General features: G+C 37.2%; 1 protein-coding gene across 3 annotated transcripts in view; it reads left to right on the top strand.

Annotated features, from left to right (window-relative positions):
- The window catches only part of CADM2 (cell adhesion molecule 2), a 673,388-nt gene that overhangs the window by 612,202 nt on the left and 34,646 nt on the right, over positions 1–26,540 (top strand). For all 3 annotated transcript variants that reach the window (XM_087757917.1, XM_087757916.1, XM_087757918.1), the window contains one exon: positions 9,999–10,118. In XM_087757917.1, the coding sequence (XP_087614043.1) occupies positions 9,999–10,118 (120 nt within the window). The remainder of the gene's footprint in view (positions 1–9,998; positions 10,119–26,540) is intronic.

The raw sequence follows: 26,540 nt of genomic DNA, 5'->3' as shown, positions 1-26,540 counted from the left end.
GAAGAGCGATCCAAACAATTTTCAGTCAGGATTACTTTTCTTTTGTTAGACGGCCTGAAGACAGAAGAATTAAAGGTTTTATTTCTCTTTTCTTTATCTACTTTATACTCTGACATGCGTTTCCTTTACTTTTACTTTGCTGGTATCCACACAACTTGTTTACTCCCCAGGTACACCCTTGAAGAAAAAAAATTGCTTTTGCTTGGTAACCTCGTGCCTGAGGAGGGTATATCTTTCAGCTGAAACTGCCCGTATTAATCCTCATGGCAAGTGAAGAAAAAAATGAACCAAAGGAGAGGAGGAAGGACAGAAAAAAAAGTTTGGCAGGGTAAAACTGTAGGAGTGGGTAAAGTGTTTTATTCTTTAGATATTGCTGTGGGTCACTGCACTAGTGGATTTGTTTTTCCCTCTGTGGCTCCTGTGTTTTATATTTTCTGCAGGTTTCCTAATCCTTGATTGGTAGGAGGCAGGGAGGAGTTGAAGGAGGCTGACATGTTGAAGTGATAGTTTGCTGCTTGTTTGAGGAGAGCTCTGGATGGCTTTCATCATTCACAAGCAGGAACTGAAATCTCTTTGCACTGCTTTGTATCTCATTTTGTTTAAAATAAATTAGCAGATAATGACCAAGCATTCTTTATAACAAATGCTGCAATATTCCCTTGGTGACCTGTCCTATTTGGTGGCTTAGTAGTTAAGGTACCAAATGTCTGCCTGCCTGGAGGGAAGCTGGATAATTTTAATAGAAATAAGTCTTGACTATATTGCATGTGTCCCACCATTCATAGCAGTGCGTTACACAAAGCCAAAGAGTCATGGAGGGAATTCAACTACATGTATAGAACTCTTTTGAGCAAAAAAAAAACCCAGCGCATAAAAGATTGACAGCTAGAAAGACAGGGCCTTGTTTTCTTGTGTAATGCATTATGGTGATAAGAATGTGAGAATTAAGTGTACTAGTCAAAGACAGTGCAAAGAAGTGCAATAAACTATGTTTTAGGTTGCAAAGATGCCGTTAACTTGCCCAAGGTGATTTTCAATGGGATATAGCTATCCCACTGTGATAAAACATTTCAGATTAGTGTTGGACCCCTTTGATTTTATTTTGAAATAAGGCAATTTAAAATAAACAACATTCTCTGTTATCTCTTTTTACAAACCTTAAAATTATTGCAGTGAGTTTTGAGTTGTTTAAGCAATTTCAGTGATTTGTCCTGAATTTCTCAGAGAAATGAAAGTAGCAACCATAATAACATAGAGATCAGCAATCTGTTTACCTCCATTTAGTTTCAACACTTGTCTCCTTAATAAGGAAATTTTAGAAAATTCTCCTTGGCTTGCTTCTTGCAGTTCTGGCTGAGCTTTTTGAAATTTTTTTGCACAGAAAGAGTCAAGTGTCATTCTGAGAAATCTGTCATCTTTGTTCAAGGCTGCTGGTGTCTGAATTTGTATTGTACATTAGCTTTTCCATATAGGTTTTCAAGGGCCAGCTGTCGGTACTTTATTTCATTTAATTTTGAATACTCCTATTTTATGGCTTAGAGAAACAAGGAAATACGGCTTGTCTGTTTACTTAAAAAGAATAAAAATGAACATCACAGCCTTAATGTGATTTGTAAGCAGTGGCAATGGGCCTAGAACACCATATTAATAATGACAGAATGCTGCACTTCTGGGGCAAATCGTGCTGGCTTTATTCATACAAGATGTTTTGTGGCTTTTGTGGTAACATTTTGTCTTGAATGCAGTGAAATTGGCACTTCAGGTATACAACTGCTTTTTTAAATACAATTTTAAAAAGTTTTGTTTTCTTTTGTGTTTTTGATTGTTTTGGGGTTTTTTTTAGTAGAGGATTAAAATGAGACTCGGGAGATCTGTTCTGAACTCCCCAGTCAGGCTCAGAAGTCTGTAAAATATAAGACATGCCACTTAATTCTTCTGTGTTTATTTCCCCAGCTGTGAAATGGGAATAATACTACCTCCTCTTCCCTAACATTTTGTCTGTACAGTCTAAATAATGATATTACAAATCCTCAAGGCAAAGATCCATTCTTCACTGCATATTTATTTGTTAATGTAGAGTTGTGAACAAAATCAAGACATGTATAGATGCCTTTTTGTAAGTCAAACGACTTCGTTTGAGGTTGCAGTCTCAAAACAATGCTCTAAAACTTTACTTTTTTATTTAAAATGTTGAATTACAAAATTCTTTTTCTTAGCCTATTGCATGCTCTGCGAATTTTACTTTATTTCTTTCAGGCAAGTTGCATAAGCTTCAGTGATTTGCTCAGTGCAGTATTAGTAATTATTTTAATTAGAAAGATGGGCTTTTATACAAGATAGAATGACTCCTTTAAAATAATAGGCTTTATTAATATTACTACTATTAAATGGGAAAGGACTTTTTTTTAACTACTAGCAAAACTTGTGGTAACTTTGGGAAAAAATAGGTCTTGAAGTATACTTTTGGAGTAATCTGAAGAACATGTTGTATTCATAAAACTCCAGAACATGGAAGATTAATCTTTCTGTTGAATACGTGTTTTGATTTGTCCTTAGAAGTATATCTTGCACTAATAACCATTAATAAAGTAGAACTTAGAGCACTTGAAAACAGAATCTTCAGTATTAAAGAATTTGCCTACTTGAGAATTTAGATTTTCCTTGTACTAAGATAATCTTCAATATCTAATCATCAGGTCAAGTTATTATCAAATTTTTCCTTTTATGTTCGCTGTGTATTGCCTGGTTTTAGCACAATTGGAAATTAAGAAATAATGCATTATAACCTATTTGTTTTCTACAGTACGAAACAGTTCATATAATCTGCCCCACCAAAACTGAACAGCAGTAGGTAAATGTACTGTGAGATACTACATTATGTCACCTTTTATTCTTCTTCTTCTTCACTGAGAGCAAGAATGGTGAGCTTTTTAAATGACTAGACTGGTGACAAACAATGATTCTGATGGACAATAAAATGGGAGCGTGTTCCAGCATCTCAGGGCCTTCATTGTAAGCTTCTCTTTCTGTTTCAAGGGAGCTGCAGCTAGAGTGCTTTTGCTGATCTCAAATTCAGTGGAGTGGGGTGGGGAGCAAAATGATCCCTAAAGTAAGCACTGAGGGCTTCAAAGGTCAAACCCTACATTTTGAAAGTTATCAGCCACTAGTGCAATACTTAAATGTTGACGTTAGATGCTTTCCTGTGAAATGCTTGATTCAGGTTTCCTGTGGTCTTTTATGTGCAACTCCACCAACTGTGTGTGCAACAGACTAGTCTCCAGGTGACAAAGCCATATTTGTGGCAACATTTGTGCTGTGGAGAAAGGTCATGCTTTTCTAGCCAGAAAAAAAAAAGAAAAATGCCTTTTTGTGTGTGTTTATTGCTACTCTCTGAATTTTAGCATGTACTCATGAGCATTACAAAACGCATAGACCCAGTGCCCACTAAATCCCAAATTCTCTTCTGTGCAAGGGGAGAGATTCAAGAGGAAGGGTGGGGGCTGCCTCCGTTCAGCATGCTCTGCTTGTTAGAGTCCCCACGGAAGGTGGTAGAGGTGGAGTTTATCTAAATATTCCTTCCTGGCTGCCTGACCCAGGGCCCCACAGCACTGCGTGAGAGCTGGCCTGAGCCTGGGCACCCGAGGTAGGCAGGGAAGTCACAGGGCCGGTCCCTATTCTCAGCCCTGAGAACTTGTCCTCCCCTACCATGTCCTTCCTACTGCATTAAGGCACTTCCTTCCCATGGCTTCTTTCTTGTCACCTGCTTGAGAGCCACCGCTCCTTGTTTTCTGACAGCTCGCAGACCTGTCCTGAGCCATGACCTGGCTTTACTGGTGGAAAATCAGCCTTTCACACACCCGTAGTCTTTGTGAGTCCTGCTGTTGCTCTGGTGCACAAAATAAATGAGATAAAATAAATAGAGGAGTTGTTTCAAGACAATTAAGGGCAGTTAACTTTTTCTTCAGATTTCAATGTCAAATGAGGTGGGATAATCAGAAATAACTTGCTACTACACCTTGTTTTTTTCATATTCATCACATTTTTTATTGTGTCATAAGCAATTCTGGTCAGAGCATGTGTTGTAAAATGTGCCATGGTGTGATATCAGGTCCTCATTTTAAAGGATGAACTTTTAAGTAAATTGGGATGACACCATGCTGCCAGTACTAAGTACTAATATTGAAATGGGCTTTGTTCTTTTGAGTTCTATTCTTAACTTCCTAAGGATAGAATTTGGGCCAGGGATGTGTAGATACGAATTTTTTGCTTGGCTCTTTGAAAACAGAAGGAGACATTGTCTTTTTTGCTGTAATTTTGTAATACTTCGTCCTCCTTCATTTGCTAGTGAAACCTATTGCTTTTGAAATTGGAAAAAAAACCCAAACACCAAACTATTAAACTTTCTATAAGAAGAGAGAACTGTTGGTCTTCCCAGTTCCTAACTTAGGAAAAAAGAGCAATGAGATAAAAATCCTAGTATCTCTTAAGACTTGATTTTTTTTTCCTCTGTCCTAACTGTGCAACCAAACTGTGTATAATCAAACTTTAATGAGCTGTCCCACATCTTCTAACATTTAATATCATCTACAGGCCCATGAAATGTCTTAGAACCATGGGACTATGTGAATTTGTTTTCTTTCTAAGCTGCCTAGCCATTTTAGCCCAGCTGTATCTCTTGCATTATGAACTCATCTACCGGAAGTCTCTAATGGTTTTAAGTAGGGATCTAGACCTACATGAAGCTTTTCTAAAAGGGTTTGGATATTTTTTAATGACATCTGATTTGCTAGCAAAAATGTCAAGCACATAATTGCCATTTCAGAGTTTCATAAATCTGAATCAATTAGTAGAAAGAACCCCTTGACCTCATGTCCGTGAGCCTTCATGATCATTCAGTCTAAGTGCTAAGGAGCTATTGGCACATGATATTCAAGCTGAATGATGCTTTTGTTCAATCCAGTTTTCTTGGAGCAAGGCTAAATGCAGCTCCCTTTGAATTTAAAACCTCGCTAAATTATTTAGTACTACATACCACAGACTGATTAAATTTTGCACAGAGTAGTGAGATTGTTTCCCAGGTAGGTCATCACTCAGTTCAGTTTACCACTTAAAATTTCTTTCATTCTCAGTCAAAATACAGCAAGGGCTATCCATCATTATCACTTTGTCCTTTAATTTTTCTGTCAGCCTTTGTCAAGCTTGAAACAAAAGCCTTTACATTTTTATCAACTGCAGCTATTGTTGTCTGAACTGTGCTCAGTCATTTCAGAATATCGGTTGTGTTTTTACCAAACAAGTCAAATATTTTCAATAGGTCAGATCTATCTTTCACATAAGCCCGCTAAACCAAACAGAACCATTTCTCATTTCTTTGGAAATGGAGAGTAAAAATGCTTAGGGCCAAATAGTCAGTGAGAGTAAATTGTCCAGGCTCCCTGCACTTAAATGGATGAATGTCTTCTGCCTTAGTAAGAAGAATGCGGCGTCAATTCAAGAAAGAAGGAGAGGCGAACAGAAAATTTTGATCAGGCAGGGCTTGACAGTATTTTCAGCTAACCTTGTACAACACTATTCTGCCACTCATAAACAGACTACATCTGTGCTTCTGCTAAAGAGCAGCCTCCAGACCAAGCCAAGTGTTGCATGCTCCTCCTTTTTTCACTGCCCGCTCGCAATCAGCCATCAGATTACCTGCTGTCTGCCTTCACCTTGCCAGTGCTCATGTAGCTTGATGGCATGCGAACAGACAGTAGTGGCCGTGAAGAATGCCTTTCTAAAACCTTCCACATATTTTTCTCTGCATCCACTGAACTGTGACGTTACGTCAGGTCCTCACTGAAAAGGGAGTTCTTGACTGAGCATTTGCGGCTCAGCTCAAACCCCTCTGTGCTGCTAGAGCAAGGTTAGGAGCCCGTCTCTTTCACTGAAAATCCAATGCAGGTCTTACTTGTATAACCTGTGGGAACATACATGAAAAAGAGTTGGGACTGGAGTCAGTAACTCCCCTTGGCATGAAGTCTAACTCCTTTTCTATTTCCAACAACTTTTATGGAAACAATGAGTTGTCTGTGAATTGTTGGTATTTCAGAGGTAGCAAGGCGATGAAATGAATACCAACTTAAATACATTAATGAATTTCTGACTAAATATCTGTCTGTCAACAAACATTCGTTTTAGGAATGAGGTTTCAAAACTAATGGTGACAATTATTGCTTGACTTCTAGATCTCTGAGCATGGCTTTTCTATCTTCTTTGCTTCCCCACCTGCAAAATATAGCTATTTCCTGCTTCACAGGAGGCTAGGGATTAATACCTTAGTATTATTGAAACAGCGATCTGGTGCATTGATTTGGGTTTGGCTACTTGAATTAAAAAGTTCCAGTCTGCAAGGTGTCTTGGTCATAATGATCCTCAGTATTTAGTGGCATGAGAGTCGTAAACAAAAATTTGTTTTCAGCTGAATGTTGTGTACAACTAGATTCAGAAATTGCAAGGCCAGAAAATGGAATTAAGTTTCACTCCAACACAGGTTTCTTGGGCAGAAATCTGCAAATCCATTCTGTTAAGATCCTTCTTGACAGAGAGCTCAAGAGGACAAATCTACGGAGTCCCTTTGATAGCATGTTTCTGAGCAGTTGCCAACAGGGAGCTCTGGATAACTTAACGTGCGCCTCTCCAGCAGTATAAGATAGGTGTGCCCTGCAGTAAAAACAATGACCAAAAAGTCTGACAGGACTAGAAACAGGTTAAATTGTAATTCCCTTTTCTGGCATGCAAATGAAACAGCACACCCTCTTTAAAACATAGCTATTCATATGCCTTAAACAGAAGGCTGTGCTGTTGAGTATCAGTTTATAGTTGTAGTCTCTCTGATTTGGGGAAATACCAAACCCGCTTACCTCCTACACCTACAATACATGATGAGAGAATGAGGGGCACTGCACATTACTTCTCTTTTTTCTGAAGTGCATGTTCTGATATTCTGCATTCTCTTATGCAAAAGCATTTTCAAGGCATAGACAACTAAAGTTTTCGCAAGAATCCATAAATCTTTTTGGAAAAACTGATAAGGAGCCTTTCTGTCAGACTCAGTAGGACTGGAGGGCCCCGTACATGTAAGTCTTTTGAATGTGGGGCTCGGGTGGTTTTCAGAATGCTAATCTATGCCTGGATCTGGGCTGTCCAAAGTGAGGTTTAAGGATGGGATATGGTCTAAGTGTTCCAAAATGTGTTGTCTGGAGAGCTGTGAGCTATTCTGTTATTTTACACATACATTCCTGTTGCACACTCTCATGTCACTAAAGAAGCGATTCTACTAGGCAGAGCCTTGAACCTAAACAGGTATGAACCAGGCATTTCTAGAGCTCAGAGCAGACTTAGATTTCATTGCTTGGGCAATGAGGTGCTCTTCAGGCTGCTGATTCCTGGTTACTATCTTGTACTGTAGGCTTTGAGAGCAAGTAATTGTAATGCTGTGAGCAAAGCAGACCAACTGCAGTCATTTGTATGGTGAATTTCACCTTACTCTGATAAGAAAGAAACAAACAAAGCCAATGCTATTGCTTGTATTTATGTTCCTTTTGAGAACATATGTTTTTCTTTGAGGCTTCTGACAAGCTGCATTTTGATGTTTGGCATCAGAGTTTGTGACTTTGATCAGGAAACTAATTTCTGCACAAGTTTTCATTATTCTTGATCTGATCAGAAAAGACGAATCTATCACACCTGTATTAAAACACTGATATATCCTAGTTCTTGTTAACTAGTCTGTTTCCTAGGTAGCCTTGCTTTTAAAATAAGAAATCTTGTTGGAAACACTTCAATCAGAAGAGAAACCAGAAAGCAATGAACTTCTAAATTCACCAGTGACTCATTTAAGCTATTATGTGGTAAAATAGGTAGACAGTGTGTTCGTAGAATGGAAAGCACTGTCATAAAACCATAACTGTATTTGCCGGTTGCAGTTAACTTGCCATTGCATAGTCTTAAGTAAATGGCATATTTAAGAAAGGTAATTAATGGAACCGTAAGTCACACTAATTAGGTTTTATGTACAAGAGTGATTTGTAAAGCTTTCCTAATAAACAAGGCTTTGCTCTCTTTATGAAGTAGGTGTTTTTTTTCTGTTTGATTTCATTTTTAGCAGATACTTATCAGGGAAGGAGTTACCCTTTATGAGAAGCAATTGCATAGATCAGTACATGTGACACATATCTTTTTACCATGTTAATTTATTTCTAATGCTTGTTATACTCATTCCGGTTAATTATTGTGGTACTCACACTCCAGGTAATGTTACCATTTTTCCTGGTGATTAATGTGGCTCCACTGTGGGGGTTTTTAAAAGCCTGTTTTAATTTTTCTGGCCTGGGAATATTTTGTACCGAGAAACAGATTAAATATCAGTATACAATAGATGAAAGAGGGATCTCATGCTGTTTTCTGATGGCTTCGAAAGTGGAAAATCCCACAGGTGTAGATTCCAGAGAGAATAGTGCTGGTGTTTATCAAAACCAGAGGTATACAAAAAATTGTAGGTGACTCATAGATGTTAACTGACAAGGAGACTTTTAAAGTGGCAAAATAATCTGTTATCCAGTATGAAAATAAGGTAAGCATGCTAATTTTAAGTCTTAGGAGAGTAATTATGCAATGCTGAACTCAAGGGCCCTGTGTCTGAAATGTGTTCTGTAGGGCCCAATACTGTAAAGCTCTGAGCTACTTCCATTGATTTCAGTCAGAATTGATGATACTCAGAGACCAATTGCATTTCTTTCCACCGCAAGGGAAGACAGATCGTGGGTCAGATTTTTACTCTTTTATTGCATTGAATAGCACCCTTCAGAAACATTTTCACTGAAATCAGTGTGGAATGGGTTAGTCACCATCAACTGCTGAGAAACTAGTTCTTTCCTTTTAAACCTGTGGTATAAATAATCTGAAAAATGTCAGATGCTTTTTATGTCCTCGTGGAAGTGCTTTTCTCTAGTTGCCTTCAGGGCTTTTGTTTGTGCTTTAAAACCTGCAGTCACCTTATAAACAAAATGATACTGGTCTTTATTGGTTTTGGCAGTGTAATCAAAGTATTTTCTATCTGTACATCTGGTTATGTTCTGTTCTGTACCGGAGCATTTTGCAACAGACATTGTTGGTTCCTCTGCCACGAAGCAGCGGCACACCTAAGCCTGGCATACCTGCACTTACTTGATCAAAAGCTGAAGGGTTTTGTAGGATGCTGTCATCAGGGCTATGCATTTTTTCTGACTTGTACAGACAGTTTTTTAATAGTAATATTATTAACATTTCTGATTTTTAGTTGTAAGCTGTTTTAGAGAAATACTGATGTGTGTATTAACCATAAATTTTAAGCATTAAGGATGACTGAAAGATAACTGTGCCTGCTAATTAGGGTAAAGATTTTGAAATATACTCTGCTCTGGATCTTAGCAGACAACTGTGTCTTAAACAAATGTGTGGGAAGAAGAAAAGCAATCCGGAAAAAGCAGCTCTTATAGTTAGTAGCATTTCCTCCCCTTTTTCCTTCCATTGAGTCTGTCTGAAAGTGGGTGTTTTAACATACAGCCATTTCTCGTTAACATGTGTGTGTTTATTTTAGCATGATGGTGTTGTTTTTTTTCATCTCCCACTCTGACACAGCATGTTTCATCCGTATATGGTTTCTACTATATGAGACATTTAAAATGGCTCAGTGAAGAAATAGATTCTTGTCACTTAAACAGTCACTCTCCAGATCTGTGGAAACTTGGTCATTTTAACAGTGTTTTAAATTCTGTATGCTCGAAGATTGACTATAAAAACTGAGAGTGATAAAATGTCAAGAATTTAAAGGTACTCTGTTGTACCTGTAATAATTTATGTTGATCATGTTTTAATTTAGCCATTTTTGACATATTTGTATTTACAAATTAAACCACTATTATGGTTCTCCTTTGTTTGCATGATATGATTTTATTTTATATTTTTTTTCCACTCACCAGATGTTTTCAACACTTTGCTTCCCACTACTGTCATCCCCTCCCTTACCACTGCAACAGTCACAACCACTGTAGCCTTAACAACCAGCACAACCACATCGGCAACAGCCATCAGCACCAGAGGTACAGTATGCTTCTTTGTTATGGCCTGAAAAACACATTATAAATAGGAAATTATAGGTTTGATTTTTAAGGACAGAAATTGCTAAAGAGAGGGTTCAAACACTTCAGTTCAATATATATATATATTTAATAGAATAATCCACAGGATGGTACATGGTTAAGAAAGATTTCATATGACCTTGGATATTTTCATTGCTCTAGCAGTGTGCATGTGAACTTTGACAGGATGCTTAAGTTATTTGTATACATTTGCATTTAATTTTTTTAAGGTTAGTAAATTAACTTTAATGTAAAACGCAAGCAAGCTATTTTTAAATAAACGTGACCTTTTAAGACTGGTTATTTTGGGTGCTAATGTTTAAAACAAGATAGGTGTCTCGGCACTGGAATTACTGTTGATGCAATCTTGCTTGATAACAAAGAGGCGTCGCATTACATCACCCTTGTTAGTCTTTTACAGTTTAAGGTATTCCTAATTTAGGGGTGTCTTTATCTTACCAGAACTAGAGTAAATGAGCTGAATTTCTCTCTCCCCTCCCCGCCTCCCATCCTGTTGGGTTTTTGTCTGTTATAGCTTTTAAAATGTTTCTAGTAATGCTTTGCTTTGTTATGAGCAAAATACAAAGCCTAATTTTACCATTGTATTCAGTGACTGATCAGATAGCTGTTCAATAGCGAAGATGTGTGTGTAAGGTTTCACAGATTATCATCTTCTGGGTAGCTAGTAATCTCTCATGGTGAGTGAAATGGCAGAAGGTTCCTATTTGGTCTGTTGAAGGCTTTCATTGTGCAAGGAGAGAGGAAATAATATTCACTTACCACACTGCAAGTATTCACATGATGAGGTATAATTGTCCCAGGAAAGTTAAGACAGAGTTATGAAATCTTTTCTTTCTGGAAGCATTGTTACGAGCCAGTTGTAGTGACCTGTCTAACTTGCAAGAATAAGCTGAGCTAAATGCAAGTCCATTGTATAAAGATTGTGATAGTATCAGATCTCTCAACTTCTTCCTCCATAGGGCATTGGTATTTTAATATTGTGGCCTTTGTGTAATAAACTGACATCAAACCTGAAATCACATTTTTAAGCTTTAATATTACTTACAGTGTGAAAAAAAATATTGGTTTAGTGAAAAAGAGAGAGAGTCCTTTTCCTCAAGAAAAAAAGGATAGACCATGGAAAACAGCCCAGTGCTCACTGGTCTGAGAAGCTGCAAGACGAACATTTCCTGAAAAGGAACAGAATGACAGGAATGATCATGTCTTTATAAAAGAGTGTTTTGAGTCAGGCAGAAGAAGCTTCCCAGCTTTCTGAGGGCTCAGATGCTGGAAGGACAAAGTGCTTGGTGTGCCATGTGGGTGTTTGCTGTCCTTAATGGATTGTTTTCTTCTTCTTATGTGGTCATAACTAAATTATGTCACTGTTGTGATTGTATATTTAGTGTACTGATGTTATTGAGGCATTGTGTTATCTCCTAACTGTGATTTAGGACCGCATTTTCCTTTACTCTGAAGTGTTCATTTACACCATTTGTGTGCCCAGCATCAAGAGAAAGATCTGGAAAAGGAGAACCCTCTTCTAAGCTACAGCTCTAACACATATGAGAATGCATGCAATTTGATGCTACAGTAACAAAGAGGTACTGCTTTAAGAGAAAGTAGAAGAAGGAAATCTGGGTGAAGGTGATCAGTCACCAAAACACAAGCACTCACTTTTCCCAGAAAAAGAAGTGAATGCAGCAAAATGGCTGAGAACGTGAGACCACTTCAACCTCAAGGAACTGGTAGATATGGTCTCTTGGGCAGATAATCTAAGAGACAAAGGAATGTGGGAAGACTGTTTCTTGAAAATCTTGTATTGAAAGGAAAATGACAGTCTATCCCAATGCAGAAGAAAAATAGGACACATGTAATAGACTAATGAAGTTGTCTGTCTAACAATCTAAGAAATCAAAACCCATAAAAATGTGAAAACAAGGGAAGATTACTATAAGCATATGTCATAGAGTATATCAGTGTGGAAGAAACAGGAAACCAGGCATAAAATCAGGAACAACCAGATGCAAAAGTAATTGCAACTAGCAAGGTGTGAGAAATTTAACAAAACAAAAGGGTTTAGAAATACATTAGATGAAAGACAAAAATAAAGAAATGTAGTGATCTTTTTCATGAATGATTAGGACAAGGCTGAAGTAATTGGTGTTTTATCAGCAATGAATGACAACTGGAGTGCTGTTTCTAACAGGGGTGTCACACTGAAAGATGGCCACAAGTAGAGCCAGATCAAAGAACACGGACAGAAAGTTTAAAGATATGCTTTGTGAAGAAGCTGAAGGCACCAGTTTGTTTAGTTTTGCTTTCAAAAAAGAAAAGTCAGTATCAGTCTGATGAAGAGTTATTTTCCAAGTTCAATGGGGAAAACGAATCCACTGAATTAGTGGCAAAGGTATTTAGCGGGGAAACTTTCTAAATGCACAGGAGACAGTGATGCAGTGTAGCTGTGGAAGTTCAATGACTTCCTTCATCCATGCTTTCTTTAAAAATGCTTGATTCCCATTACAGAGGGAAATGGACAAGATGCTCTCCTTAGGTCTCTTCCTCTCCTGTCTTTCTTGGACCTATAAACAAATAACGTTCACAAATTTACAGTGAATATTGTAAAGGCAAAGTTCTGCCATCCTGAAATACTAGACTGAACTTTATCTAGAATGTCAGAGCACCTACACACCAGAGGTACAAATGGCATAAAAGCCATTTTGGAGAGGATCAGATTTTCGGTAGTATCTGTTTCTGGCTGACCAAAAAGTACCATATAAACATATTTTCCTTTGACACTTCTGCTTCTTATTCCAATAAGATTTTTGACATGAAGGAGTATATAAGGACATAAAGTTGAGAAGCTATTCATATATTTTCAACCTTCAAAACATTTTTTTTGTTGTGTTTTGGCTTCCAGGTATGTTGGAAGTAGCATTTCTCTTTATCATACTTTATCGGATCTTGTTTCATCATGCCTTAAAGAAACAGAAGTTTGCCCCAGTTCAGAGGGTAGTACATACTAATTAATAATATCTTTGAACTGGATTTCCAATAGCTGACATGATAGTCTTGCTGGATGGATTTCACTAATTCTGTTCTAAAATTATGACTTGATACTTATGAATCACCTCTGGTAAATTTTAAAGGACATTCCTCTATTCTGCATCCTTGAGGATATGTTACTCCACATCCAGTCACAGGAGGTGTCTTTACAGGAATACGATACAGGATATAAAGAGCCCAGAGAGTCTGTAAGTGTAAGGAATTTTACATTATGATGATTGTAACTCATCATTACCAAAAGCCTGAATTAATGGGGAAAAAAATTTCTCCAAACCATCATCAGTTAATTCTGGAACTGTGTGACCTATCTCTGTCTTAATTTGCATGGCATTTAGTAAACAACATGAAAAAAAGCTAGTGATCCAGTTGGATGACAGCATGATAATTCATAAATATCCTGTTTAGTCAAACTTTTCACTTTCTCAGACAAACGTATGCTTGCTTTTATGCTCAGTCCTTCAGGAATTAATTATTCTTTCACTGGTACATTACCTACTAACTCAAAAAATCTAAACACAATTTGATGCCAGCGAAGAGTATTGCCCTTTATATATTTGTCAAGGGTATCTTAAAGCCTAATAACCATGATGGGGAATGTATGACAAAATGAGAAAAAAATGTATGAGAAGAAACAATTCTAGAGGACGACGGAAAGAATAATTATACACTGTATGAGTTAGTTTCCTTTCTATCAGATTTATGTAATGTTATTTGTGAAAGCTGTGCGTGGATCCATGCTAGTGTTCCCTTTTGTGACTGGGAAGAGGCACAAGAGGATTGTGGATTTGCACCCAGTAGCGAAACAAGGGATGCCTCCCTTGCAGAAATTGTTTGTTAGCATAAAGTTAATTTAGATGGTTCTGTACCAATCCTTCAAAGTTCTGTAGGTGGAGAGGGAGTGTGATTAACAGTCTAGGAGAAGCCACCTCAAGTCAGAACAGCTCTGTGCTTCTGGATTCACAGAGATGAAAAGCTTGTGCACAGAAATGTGCACCCTCCCACAGGCTGGCATTATGTTAATCACACACTCTAAAAGCCCCTGCATTTTTTTCTAATTTAAACCCTTTTCCTATCAAGAAAAAAAAAGTCAAAGAGGTTATAAAACTTGGTAATTTTGACTTATTCTTATTACTGAAGATTGAAATCTCACCACCCCACCCCCCCAAATAGGTACAAAATTAACATTGCGAGAACATCCCAAACTCAGAAGATAGATCCATTCAGTTCGATTGCACATATCAGGGTGATTCAGTCTCAGCTGACTCACTTGTATAATGACTGTGCCAGAATGTTCAAAGCTTTATATAGCAACGCCTAAAAACATCTCCAAAAGTCATTGCGTATAGCAGAGATATGATGCAGCTCCCAGACAGCTGCACTATGAAGTTCAAGAGTTTATTTAACAGTCAGGGTGACCACAAAGCCAATGAATGTACACATTTATATATGAATGAAATCCCTGCTTTATTATAGTCCACTTTGCTTTTATTGGTTTTGGCTCTGGTATAAAAGAAAGATTTCTTAAAGGAGATCTGTGGAGCTAAATTTAGAAGAAGAGTTTACAGTGGATTAAGGAAGGGTTTGAGGATGTGATCATTTTGAAAACTATTGTGAATTTAATTTAAGTGTGAATATTTCTATTTAATAGCATAAATTTCAACCATCTTAGCTAAAAGATTACATTACTTTCTTTTTCTCCCATTTTTACCTTGGAGTCTATATGAGGAGAAAAAAAAAAGAAAAAGACTAGAATACCTATTTCATTATAGGCAGTTTAAATGCAGAAACTACTTGGGCAGTACTTGTAGTCCTCAGGTTTTTTTTTATCAAAAAAATATTAAGCATTACCAGTTCTTCCCTTGTGAATTAATTTTTCTTTCACATAATCTGATTAATATAACTTGGCACTTTGAGATATTGACAGAGAAAGAAACAACAAAGCAAGGAAAAGGTATAGAATATGTGAAGGACAAGGGAGATAAGGGTAGACATATCTTAAATATAGTTGTGTATGCTTACTTGCATTCAACTCTGATAATAAAAAAAATGATCGTTGTCTAATGTTAAAAGCAGTTTTGTATGACAGCATGCTAAAAGCTAGTTGTTTTATATACTACTTTATAGCTGTAGCACTAACATAAAATCTAATTTGTGTCTGGTTTTACTCCAACCAGGTAAGAAAATTACAGCTTTCCGGATTTTATTTCTCCTTTCTCACTTCCCTTCTCTTACAATAATCTCCTACTGGCTTATCCAACTTCTAGATTTCCCAGGAGGCCAAACAATTTGAGGTTCAAACCAACAGTTCTTTAGATTATCTTTTTCTCCCCAGACATTCAAGTAAGCCTTTAGCACCCATCTTGCAAGAACTGCCATCTCTTGATTTTATAATGACTCCTTTCATTACCTTTATTTTTCATTCTGCTTGTTTCCCAGCTGTTTAGAAGGTGTGCCAATAAATCATCGTAAACCTAAGTTAGACCATGATGAAATCCCAAACCTATTTTACAAGCCTCTTTCCCTAAGTCTTGAAACCTCTCGGGCTGTCTCTCGTCAGAGCTATCTGTTACCCAGGTGAAACATCCACAAGCTACAGCTGCGTAGTAGCTGGGAAACCTTCCCCAGCCAGCATCTGCAACCATCTGATAGAGAGGCCAGGGATGGAAAGTGCCCTTCCATTCCTTGGCACTTGTATGGGCTAAATAGAGGAGACCAGGAAGAGAAATGGTGCCTGTTTTCCCAAAGTCCACTACTAGCTAGCAGGTGCAGAGGGGAGATGCAGTAATGTAACGCTGCCTGCCTCCTTTTCTGTGTGTTCTCTGTTACCAAGGGCTCCGATATTGGAAGAAGAACTCCACAGCTGTGTTTGTGTACAGCCTCAGCTCATCAGCAGGCATGTGGCTCCTTGGGCCAAATCCTAGGCTTCTGAGCAACCGGGAGGAGAAAGGCAAAGAAGGGATCCAATGTACCCGGAGAGCAGAGAGCAAGATGGGAAGATTTGAGATTTGTTGTTTTACGATCAAACAGTTGAATTTTTTATATCGAAATACACCTGTTGTGGTGAGATTCAAACGTGATCTTTATGGAAATATGAGGAAATTAGATCCCAGAGTTTAAAAAAAAAAATTATTAGGCTGTCCTATCTTCTCCTGTGGTACTTGCAGGATGCACAAGAACTATGCCATACACAGTTCTTGGGGGGGGGAAGCTCTATAGTGTTGATGCTTAAGTCTATTTTGCCAGCTTTTTCTCAAGAAATTATTCTTCTAATGTGTACCTGCCCAGTCCTTATGTGTCTGTGCCTTCTCTGGCTCCTCATGTGTTGAACAGGACTTAGAGTTTCTAAAGTTCTACAAGTATATTTTCCAAGAGGCTTAGTAGCCCACAGTGCCCATTTTAGGGGAAACAAAGTATTTGTTCCTTTCCCTAAGCAACATTTAATTAAAGTTTCATCCCACTAGTCAGGCTTGGTGGTACAATTAATGCTGCGAATTCTCAAAGCTCACAAAATTAAGATCAACAGAGGAGATTGTAGCATCTGTTCTAACTCAAAGAACTCTTTGTTTTTTAGGTCTGATAGATACACAGCCAGGAAAAGCCTTCTTATAATATCATGGAAGTGGCTTTTGAGCATGTTAGTGCAGTGGATCATGTACACAGATTTGATAGATGCAAAAAAATTAAAATTAGGAGTCCTCAGGTGTTCCTCTTATGCTTTAACCACATGGTATAAGGTATCTCCCTGTAGCAGCCAACAACAACAACAACAAAAACCCAAAACCAAACAAAAAACCAAACTCAAGCAGTGTCTTACTTTGCTGGCTAGATTCCTATACATTTCAAAGTATGCCCACAGAGAATCAGAATGATGACAAACAGTACATGCTCACATGCATGGTGATCATAGACCAAAACCATGCTAGCTCCAAGCAAGAGGCTGTACAAACATAGTATGAAAATAATCTATATTTTCTGAAATTAAGGCTAGGAATTTTGGATATCGTTGCATCCACAGAAGATATCTTCCTGTGGCTCAGAGGAAATAGGACAACAGGGCAGTAAGTAGCATCAAATTGCGGTTATGAAAGGAAGTACTTTTTCATGCAGTGTGAAACTAAATGTGAAACTGCATTATCACTACGTGCTAAAAGAATGGTAATAGCCTGATGTTTATGTTGTGAGCAGGCCAAAATCAAAACCAAGTGTTTCTGTGTGGAATTCCCAGTTCTCAAATACTTTTAAAAGATGCTTTATGGTTGTAATATCAATCAAAGAGTAATCCTTGAGTCAACATGCACAGCACTAAAGCAGTCTAACCACAAACAAAAATTCTGGCAACATGACCCACATCATGCTAGTTACCTTGATTGCCATGAAATGTGCTTGGGCTTTTCAGTTTTTATCTTTTACAAGCTAAAGCAAAGAAATAGGCAATTTAGAAAATTGCAGTTTTCTCTGCTTAAAAGCTATTATGATGTAAGATGAAGACTGTCGTCATTATTATATGTTATTTGATCATATTATTCATGAAATGAGGCTGTTGCATTCTGGAACAAATAAAGATAGATTTCATACTCTGAATAGTTTGCCATGTAAATGAACATCATAAACGAGACATAGATTACAACATAGGCATGCTGAATACATGAAAGGAAAGGAACTATCATAATATCATATATTAGGAACCTGCTCTTTGTCTCTGGAACAAATATTTCTAGTGCTAACAAATCCATCCAGCTGTCAGCTTGCAGTAATGAAGTATGCAACTTAAAAAGTACACAATGATTTCCAGCCTTGATGGATTATCACTTAACCCAAAATGCAACGCTGTACAGATAAGTATCACAATTGGTTGATGGTCTGATAAAGATTCCATTATATAGCTGAGCTCCGGAGAGGCTTCAGCAATGCGTCAGGAATTCAAACATTCCTAACCTGAGCTCTGATCACACTGGGGTTTTTTCTACTGCATATGAATTATGCAGTCCAACAGTCTCTATTGTAAGCTAGCAGTATGAGAGATTTTCCAAATTAAGAGTCCCTTCTGCTGGAAGCGTGCTCACTGCCTGCAAAGAAAGTCCTTTGCTCTGAATTCATCCCGAGAGTTTCCCTCAGGTGCCACAGACTGTAGGGTCTTAGCGCTCCTTCTGCCCAGCCTCTACATGTAACTAGAAAGGAAACAGCAGCCTTTCAAAAAAGTACATGGGAAGGACTGAAGTCATCAGTATCATCACCTCTATGTAAAGCGTAACATCAAAGACAATATGTACTGAAGACTGTAACTGTGCTGACCATTTTCAGCTGACCTCTAGTTAAGTGGTGACCTCAGTCATAACATTTCTTACATTTTACTAATGTGTAGTCATTTTCAGTACTCAGATGTAAACAAGACATGAAACTTATATTATTCATACCAATTTCACACTCCACTCATGCTTAATAATCTTGTGACTTTCAAAATAATTAAAAAAAATTGTTTAGATATTCGTACCTGCTGCTTTAAAAGCCAGAATTCCACTGATTTCCAGAGACTTTTAGGATCAAGTATTTACAGCTCTACAAGCAGTTTGGCTTGCAATTTGGTTAAATGAGTTTATCACATCTAGCTGACAGGTAGTTTTGAGGTTTGGATGAATCTGGATTTTTGCAGTCCGAAGAGAGACAGAGTATTTTTAGTGTACTGTCAGTGTTGCCTGCAGTGCCCCATAAGCTTGAGAATGACCTGCAGATTTCTGAAGAATTTCCTCTACATAGTGAAGAATTTCTTCTACAGGAGAACAGACTGTAATATCCTTTCTTCTATGTAATACCTTACATATATATAAGCTCATTAATTTTCAGTGGGACTATATGTAATTTAGTATGTTATTCATAGATTAAAATCTGTGATCTGCTAAGTCCAGAGGGACCTACTGGGCCAGTTAGCCTAAATTCTTGTACAGATTCCACTCTCGTGGATTTATAATGAGGAACAGAAACCTTTATTTTATTAAAGAGCATCCACCAGAACATATATAGACTTAATTTAGGACCTGAAGAAATGGAGAATCCCCAATTTCCCTTGGTGTTTCTCTTCAGCAGTTAACTATCCTCATTGTTACAAATTTGAGCCTTGCTTCTCAGCTAAATTTCTTTGAGGTTAACAACCGTACATTAGTTCTTGTTAAACCCTTCTCCAGTAAAAAGGCTTCTCATTCCATGTGTATTTTCTTCTTAAAAGTGAATATTTATTACAAAGACGACTCTGTAAATATGCTTCAAAATCTGTTGGGCTACATTTGAAAGAATTGAGCCTATGCTCTTTAGGATCATTTTAAGACTTTTGGTTGATTTGTTTTGTTTTAAAGGCATTGTCAAGCGTATCTTCAATGATGAGTTTTAAGGGAAATACAATACATTTCTTTCAACGATGAGAAAGATTAGACAAATAATTTCTGTTGAATATGTTTCATTGTTGGTGTATTTATATCAAAGCACAAGGCTAATGGAGTTTCATTTTATTTAGTGAGATATTTATGGTATTTAAAGATAGTACCAGTGAAAACCAAAATTTGTTTTCTGATGTTGTGTAAGGCAGATTTTGGCAAGTTCTGTGCTGTCAGGATACTGATGAAGTGCTTCACTGTTAAAAGCAGAAGCATACAACTAAGTATCATTACAGTTAACAACAAGGACAACTAAAGCAACTGTTCCAATGTCATGTGGGATGTCAAAAAAAGACTGAAATGGTGCCGACAAGGTCTAAAAATGAGCAAAAGAAGAAAAAGAGAGGAAAATGCTTATAGTTTCAAATTTATTGCTAATACCTTTAATAAAAAATGCACGTCTTTCTCACTAACCAGTGAACTAAAGTCATCAACTGTGCCTTTGAAGCTGAAAAGATTACTCTCTCTGCCCTTGGTTTCTCTGACACTCCACTTGAAACACAGTTGATAACTTCCAGTGTGAGCCTCACAAAATATAGAATTGATACCAATTATATTAAGGTTTTTTTGGATGAAAAATGACCTTGGTAAAATGTGAAGCTACAGCATGCCCCAGAACAATAAAATAAAAGCAAAATCTACAAAGACTGACTTTGGAGATGATTTAATCTGACCTATTAATTTTTGCGTGTGAGTTTATTCAGATAGTGAATGCAAAAAAGGGTATTCTTAAGGTAATATTTTAGCATTTTTCAGAGCATTGAAATCAATTGCCTAGCCACCCCTTTTTTTACTGCATTAGCAATTCTGTGTGTCTGTTCTGTGTTGACTTTGGAGACCGTACCATGGAGAAAAATGGGTGCTGTGGTGCTTGGAGAGACTGGCTTGTGTGCGCACTTCATGGGAGTACCTCCCTCAGGAGCCAGCAGAAGCATCAGTATGGCTTAGTACTTGGCCTGGGTCTCCTCTCAGACCTATCTGGGGCCCCTGTATGGGATGTTGTACTTTATGTGGGTTATTTTCAATGTGCAGTGTACACAATGGTGAACGGGCTGAGCAACAGCACCACACAGGTGTGTTTCTAGAGCAGAATGCTGAGCGTATGCCTTGCACGTTTCAGGACACCATGCCAAAATCGTGAAGGTGCAGGGCCTGCTGTGGCGGTGGTGCGTCTCAGATGCGCTGTGCTTCTGATAGTAGGGTTAAAATGTGTTAGTTGTTACAACTAAGAGAGGGAGAGAGACTAGAAATGCAAAGAGAGCATTGCCGTGGTTCTATTACTTTAAGACTCTAAACCAAAAATCTTTAAAGGCTGATATTTTGCTGCAGTGTGGCCGTCCCATTGGGTGCAGAAAAGTACAGTCAACAAGGCTGAAGTGAAAAAGGGTGAAAAAAATTGAATACTGATGTTTTAAAAGACTAGCTTAGAACACATCTTAGAGGAAAGAAGCAGAAGAGAAGCCTGGTTTGAAGTGTACGGTCTCGTAAATGGCTGTACCTAATCACAGCTGAGTTCATTTTTTTCGTTGTGAAAATTGAGAAAGAGAGAGAATTACAAACTCATCTACTCTGAGAAATACAGGGTGGAAAACCTTATTCAATAACACTTGACTCACTGTTTGGCTGACTATAAAAGACTGAACGGGAAAGCACAAATGGAAGTGACTGAAAAAATGAAATTCAGAACCAACACAAGGAAGTACTTTTCACTCAAAGAGAAATACAATTTTTCAATAGCCTACTGAGCCACGTTTGGAATTGGAGGCACTGGGGTCATTAAAGAAGAAGGGAGATACTATTCTGGAGGAACTGTGTTAACCAAGATGACTTGTAATGGGCTGAATGGCCTTTTCCCAAATTTATGTTCTTTTTGAAAAACTTTGATTACAAGTCATCCTGCTGTGATTTAGATAGCATGAATTTGAAAAGAATGTATCAAATCCTTTCAATCAAGATGCTTGGGTTTCTTTCCAGCCTGAATTCTTGCAAGCCTGTAATAGAAAACCATCAGTCAAGGGAAAGAAGTATCAGGAATAGCAATTTACGTTAATATAAAATTTCCTTTTCCAGCATAAAGGGTAACAGACAAGGATCCTGGGCAGCAAAGGCTAGAATATAAATCTTTATGGGAATATGTTATAGGTAGTAAAAAAAAAGAAAAGGAAAAATCCCCAAGACTGACAATTTAAGGAAGCCATTCTGTTTATTTTATATACTTCTTTTCTCATGGCTAACAAGTCTCCACTGTATACACAACAGGTCATGAACTGCATTCAGCACCCTACAGAGAAGAGACGACTTTCATTTTAATGAATTCAAAGTGCCCTATCAGTCTTTAGCATTGACTTTGGACCAGGTCCCTGGGCATACTTGACAGAAGCTAGCTTTTATGACTATATTAATTCATCAGAGAAAGGGAACATCCTATGTAAAGCCTTTCCTTTTTCTTTTTTTTTTTTTTTTTGTGTAGTTTTCAATACAGAATGAGAGGAACATTTTTAATATTTAGGTTTCAGTTTGATTCAATTACTGTCTCCAGTGCAGGAATTCACTCTGTTCCTGGGCTGAATTGCATTCTTGGGCTCACTTTGAGATTCTTCGGCACAATTACTACCATTAATCCTGAACTTGTTTATCTCCTACAATGCAGTTTTGTTAGTGTGAGTGCTGGGTTGCTATTGTACCTGGACATCCATACGTCAGATTGTCTTTTTTTTTTTTGTTGATAAGTTGTGTGTTTTACAAAACAATAGCAGCACTGGGTTATTTAAGTTTTTAAAGTTGCTTAATTTCAAAGCCCTATCCCTCCAGTTCATCTCTGAAGCATCTGTTCCCAATATTTCTGGAGTTAGTAATGCTAAGAAGAAATTAGTCTATTATTACAGTCGGGTTGGCTCTCCTCCACGACAAGACCCTGTGCCAAGTAATTCGTGAGTGGTTTTATAGATTCCTAGTCCCTATGGGACTTTTTTGTTATTGTTATCATAAGTCCCTGTATTATAACATGACTGTGGGGAAGTCTGCTAATTGTTTTTGTGTGATTGAAATGTCCACTTTTTTAATTCCTGGTGCTTTTGAGTAGTATCCACTAATTCTTACCAAATCATTTCTCTGGAAAAATTTGTTGCAAATTGCTACTATGACACTCAGAGATTTTAGTTTCAATTTCCCATGCAGAATGTGCTTCTCTGTATTTATTATGAAATATGAGTGAACTGCAGGATCTTTACATAATTCTAAATCCTTGTCAATCAAATAAACAGTCAGGGAATAATTCATACACAAGAGAAATTCACAGTGTGTGGTTGCCTTCAGCACCATAATAAAATAGATGGGTTATATGCGGTGCAAAATATCTTGCTCTTGGTATATTTGCAGTGTTATGAAGAAATTAAGAACATCAGGAAGGTTCAAGGGCAGGAAACATTTTCTGTTTTTGTAGGCAGTGCTTGCATGCACTTGGGTATTAATAACAGAATAAATAATGTTCATAATAAGAATAACACATGGGTCAGTCTAAAACACATTTTCTAATGTGTCTGTTTTATAAAAAAAGTGATGAACTGTTAAGCTCTGTGTTCTGAAGACAGAATGCAATGAGCAGATTCTAGGGCTTTGGATGTTAATGCTGCTCAAATACTTCCAGGTTTCTTTTTACTTTTTTCACTGTTGAAAATATATGTGAGTTTTCTTATGTTACAGTCTACTAACCCTATTTGTATTGTCCCAGTTTGTAGTCTGCCTGAACAACTTTCAAAATCCTAACATACTAAACCATTTTGTGAAGCATTCTCTGAATCTATGCTGGATGCATGGCAGCATTTGAGCTTAGTTCTGTATTCAAGCACAAACCTAAATCACATTTTGAATCTCAATGTAAATGAAAATTGAACGTGCTCAACAGCTAGCATGTGCTTTAAACAGAGATCATATACAACACAATATTCATGCCCTTGGGGATCATCTGATTAGGGTTTTGTAGTTGGACATAAACCCTTCTCTCTCTTTCGACTTGATAGCTACAGAATGGTGCTGCTAATTCTTCGTGCTTTCACAAACTTTAGTGGAAAACCCGAAGTAAACTTTTAATGAGTGTTTAAAATCACAGGTGTCTAAAATTGAAGGAGTCTGTCATTGGCCAAACAGATGGTTGAGGAAGGCAGTAGGAGAAGCAAAGCTGGAGAAATGAGAGAAAATGAGTGGCTTCATAGTCATGAAAATCTTCTGTGCATAGTACCCTCTCCAAGTTCCCTATCAGTTATTTACAGTTGTCCATTTCAGCCTTATATTTTTCTGTCACACTTTTTGTTATTATCAGACGCTTTTTATTTATATAACTTTTATTATTGATTACCTGATTATAAAATGAAATAATTTACTTGGAGAAGCATTTTAGATATGCCCATATTTAAATTACTCCATTCAGAGTCTTAGAATTGGCATTAATTCATCAAATTGAGGAGTGACTAAGGATTCTGGATTTGTCTAGTTTGGAGAAAAGGAGGCTGAGGGATGGCCTTCTTGCTCTCTGCAGCTTCCTGAGGAGGGGACGTGGAGAGGGAGGTGCTGATTTCTCTGATCCAGTGCCAGGAGGCGTGGGAATGGTTCAAAGCTGCGCCAGGGGAGGTTCGGAATTGACATTAGGAAACATTTCTTTACCAAGAGGGTGCTCAAACACTGGAACAGGCTTCCCAGAGAGGTGGTCGATGCCTCATCCCTGTCAGTGTTTAAGAGGCATTTGGACAATGCCCTTAATAACATGCTTTAACTATTTGTCAGCCCTGAAGTACTCAGGCAGTTGGACTAGATGATCGCTGTAGATCCCTTCCGCCTCAACTATTCTGTTCTGTTCTGTTCTATTCTATTCATCCTTAAGATTTATATCATAGTAGCCACAGCAGATACCTGATGTTGCACTAGAACTCACAAACCTCCAGTTGAGATAGGTTCCTGAAAAGATCTAAGTTTTACATTTAATATCACACATGAAAATCTAGGTCATCTTTCCTTCCAAATAAATTATAGTCAAAGGATTAAAGTTATGAAAGAATATAATATAATTTAAGAAAAAGACACACAAACGTTTATAAGTGTTACAGTCATAGGTTTTCCCATCTGTTGCTGGATTCCTTTAATATATGGCTATTTAATGCTTCAAAAAACTGTTTTAATTCTCTTTGTAAGGGTTAGAAGATGATAATTTATACTGTGTTCAAAAGACTGATGTTGGAAAAGTGCAGTTATTTTAGCCATATTGCAATATTATCAGTATGCTGAAAGGAAGTCTTCTGGAAAGGGAAGAAATTAAAAAGGCAGTCAAATGTTCTCAGAGTTAGTTTTGGTCAGTTGAGAGTTCCAAAGATCAGCTTTATTAGTCCTGAACATCAACTAAAACCTAATTTCTAACTTCAGATCTTGGTCAAAAGTAACTGTGGATGATTTATTTATTAGTGAATGTAGTAAATGTGTTGGAATGTTCCAAGATTATTATCATGAGAATGGACGCTTTTTCTTTTCTGTCAAAAAAAGCCTGTTCTTTATTTAATTTTTAATTAATTGACCCTTGTCAATAAATTCATTCTTTCCATCAACATCTTATATTTTAAGATCTCAGTTTTATTCTCTGACATTTCATTAGCATTAATTACTGTCTTTCTATTGCCTGTATCTTAGTGAAAGAAAACTACAGATAAAAACATAGAAACGGAAGTATGCAGCACTGAACAAAGTGGTTTTTTAAGATTGTGGCAATAAGTGCCATAAAATACATGACGACCACTAACCATTGCAGGAATGTGAACTAATTCTGACTGTGTTCCATAGCTATTCTTTCAGCAATCAAAGCCAAAATCTTGTATCAGCAGCAGAGCTGTGCTGCATTGGAAGCACTACTTACATACATAGTAGGGCAAAAGCATTAGAAAGAATGGGGCCTGCCATCTAGCACTGTGTTTATGCAGTCTAAACTTTATAGATGGTGTCTTTTTGTCAGGCCTGTAATGAAATCTTAAGAACTTCCCATCAATTTGACATGACATTAAACATACATTATAATTACATGTTAATTGTCTTAGTTTGTGACTACATTATCACGCAGTATGTTGTTAACATTAGCACTTTGATAGGTGCCTTCCTATGATCTGCGATTTCTCGTCTTCTGGACAAATGTCATTGATCAGGCTGTAGATACCAGCCCGATCCTGCAAAAGCTTACCTGCGCACTTTATGCATTATGAGCAATCCCATGAAAATCAGGGAAGCTACATCTGTTTTTTAAGTCAAATGCATATTTGCCTTTGGGAGAATAGGACCATGGTTAACATTAGGGATAAACCCCATTCTTTGAGCTTCATTTAAGAAAGCTTATTTGGTAGGTTGTGTAACAGGCACCACAACATAATCATGCCCAAATATTCCATTAATTTGAATTTTTTTTCACTTATTTGTTGCATACTGAGACAAGTAGAACAAAAATGAGGTTTTTGGTTTGTTCTTTTTTCTTGGCACTCAGTCTGTGTTATTATAGATAAATAATTTTCATTATAAGTTTAAAGCATTTATATTGTTATGCACTTATCAAGCATTTACTCTGTTTGCTTATTTTATGTAACACTTCACAACTTTGATAAGGTGTGAATATTAAGATAAGACCCAATTTCTGTCTGAAGTGTCCACAGAACCTGCTTCAAAGAAAGAAAAAGTAATGGGACTTAAAATTTTTACTTGTTTTCAAAATATATATCTGAACATCTGCAGTACCGTAGTAGATTTTGCTAAATATTACTGCTACTAGACAGCAATAGTACAACTGTATTTTTATGACAGAAATTTAAAATAAATTAAAACTACGTACTCATATGCTGAACAGTCCCCATTCCCATTTCACAGATCTTTT

This window comes from Nipponia nippon, unplaced genomic scaffold (assembly GCF_047370975.1).
Source record: "Nipponia nippon isolate SJK-2023a ecotype South Korea unplaced genomic scaffold, ASM4737097v1 scaffold_2, whole genome shotgun sequence".
In the NCBI taxonomy this organism is placed as follows: domain Eukaryota; kingdom Metazoa; phylum Chordata; class Aves; order Pelecaniformes; family Threskiornithidae; genus Nipponia; species Nipponia nippon.
This window is presented reverse-complemented; position numbering and strand designations above follow the sequence as displayed.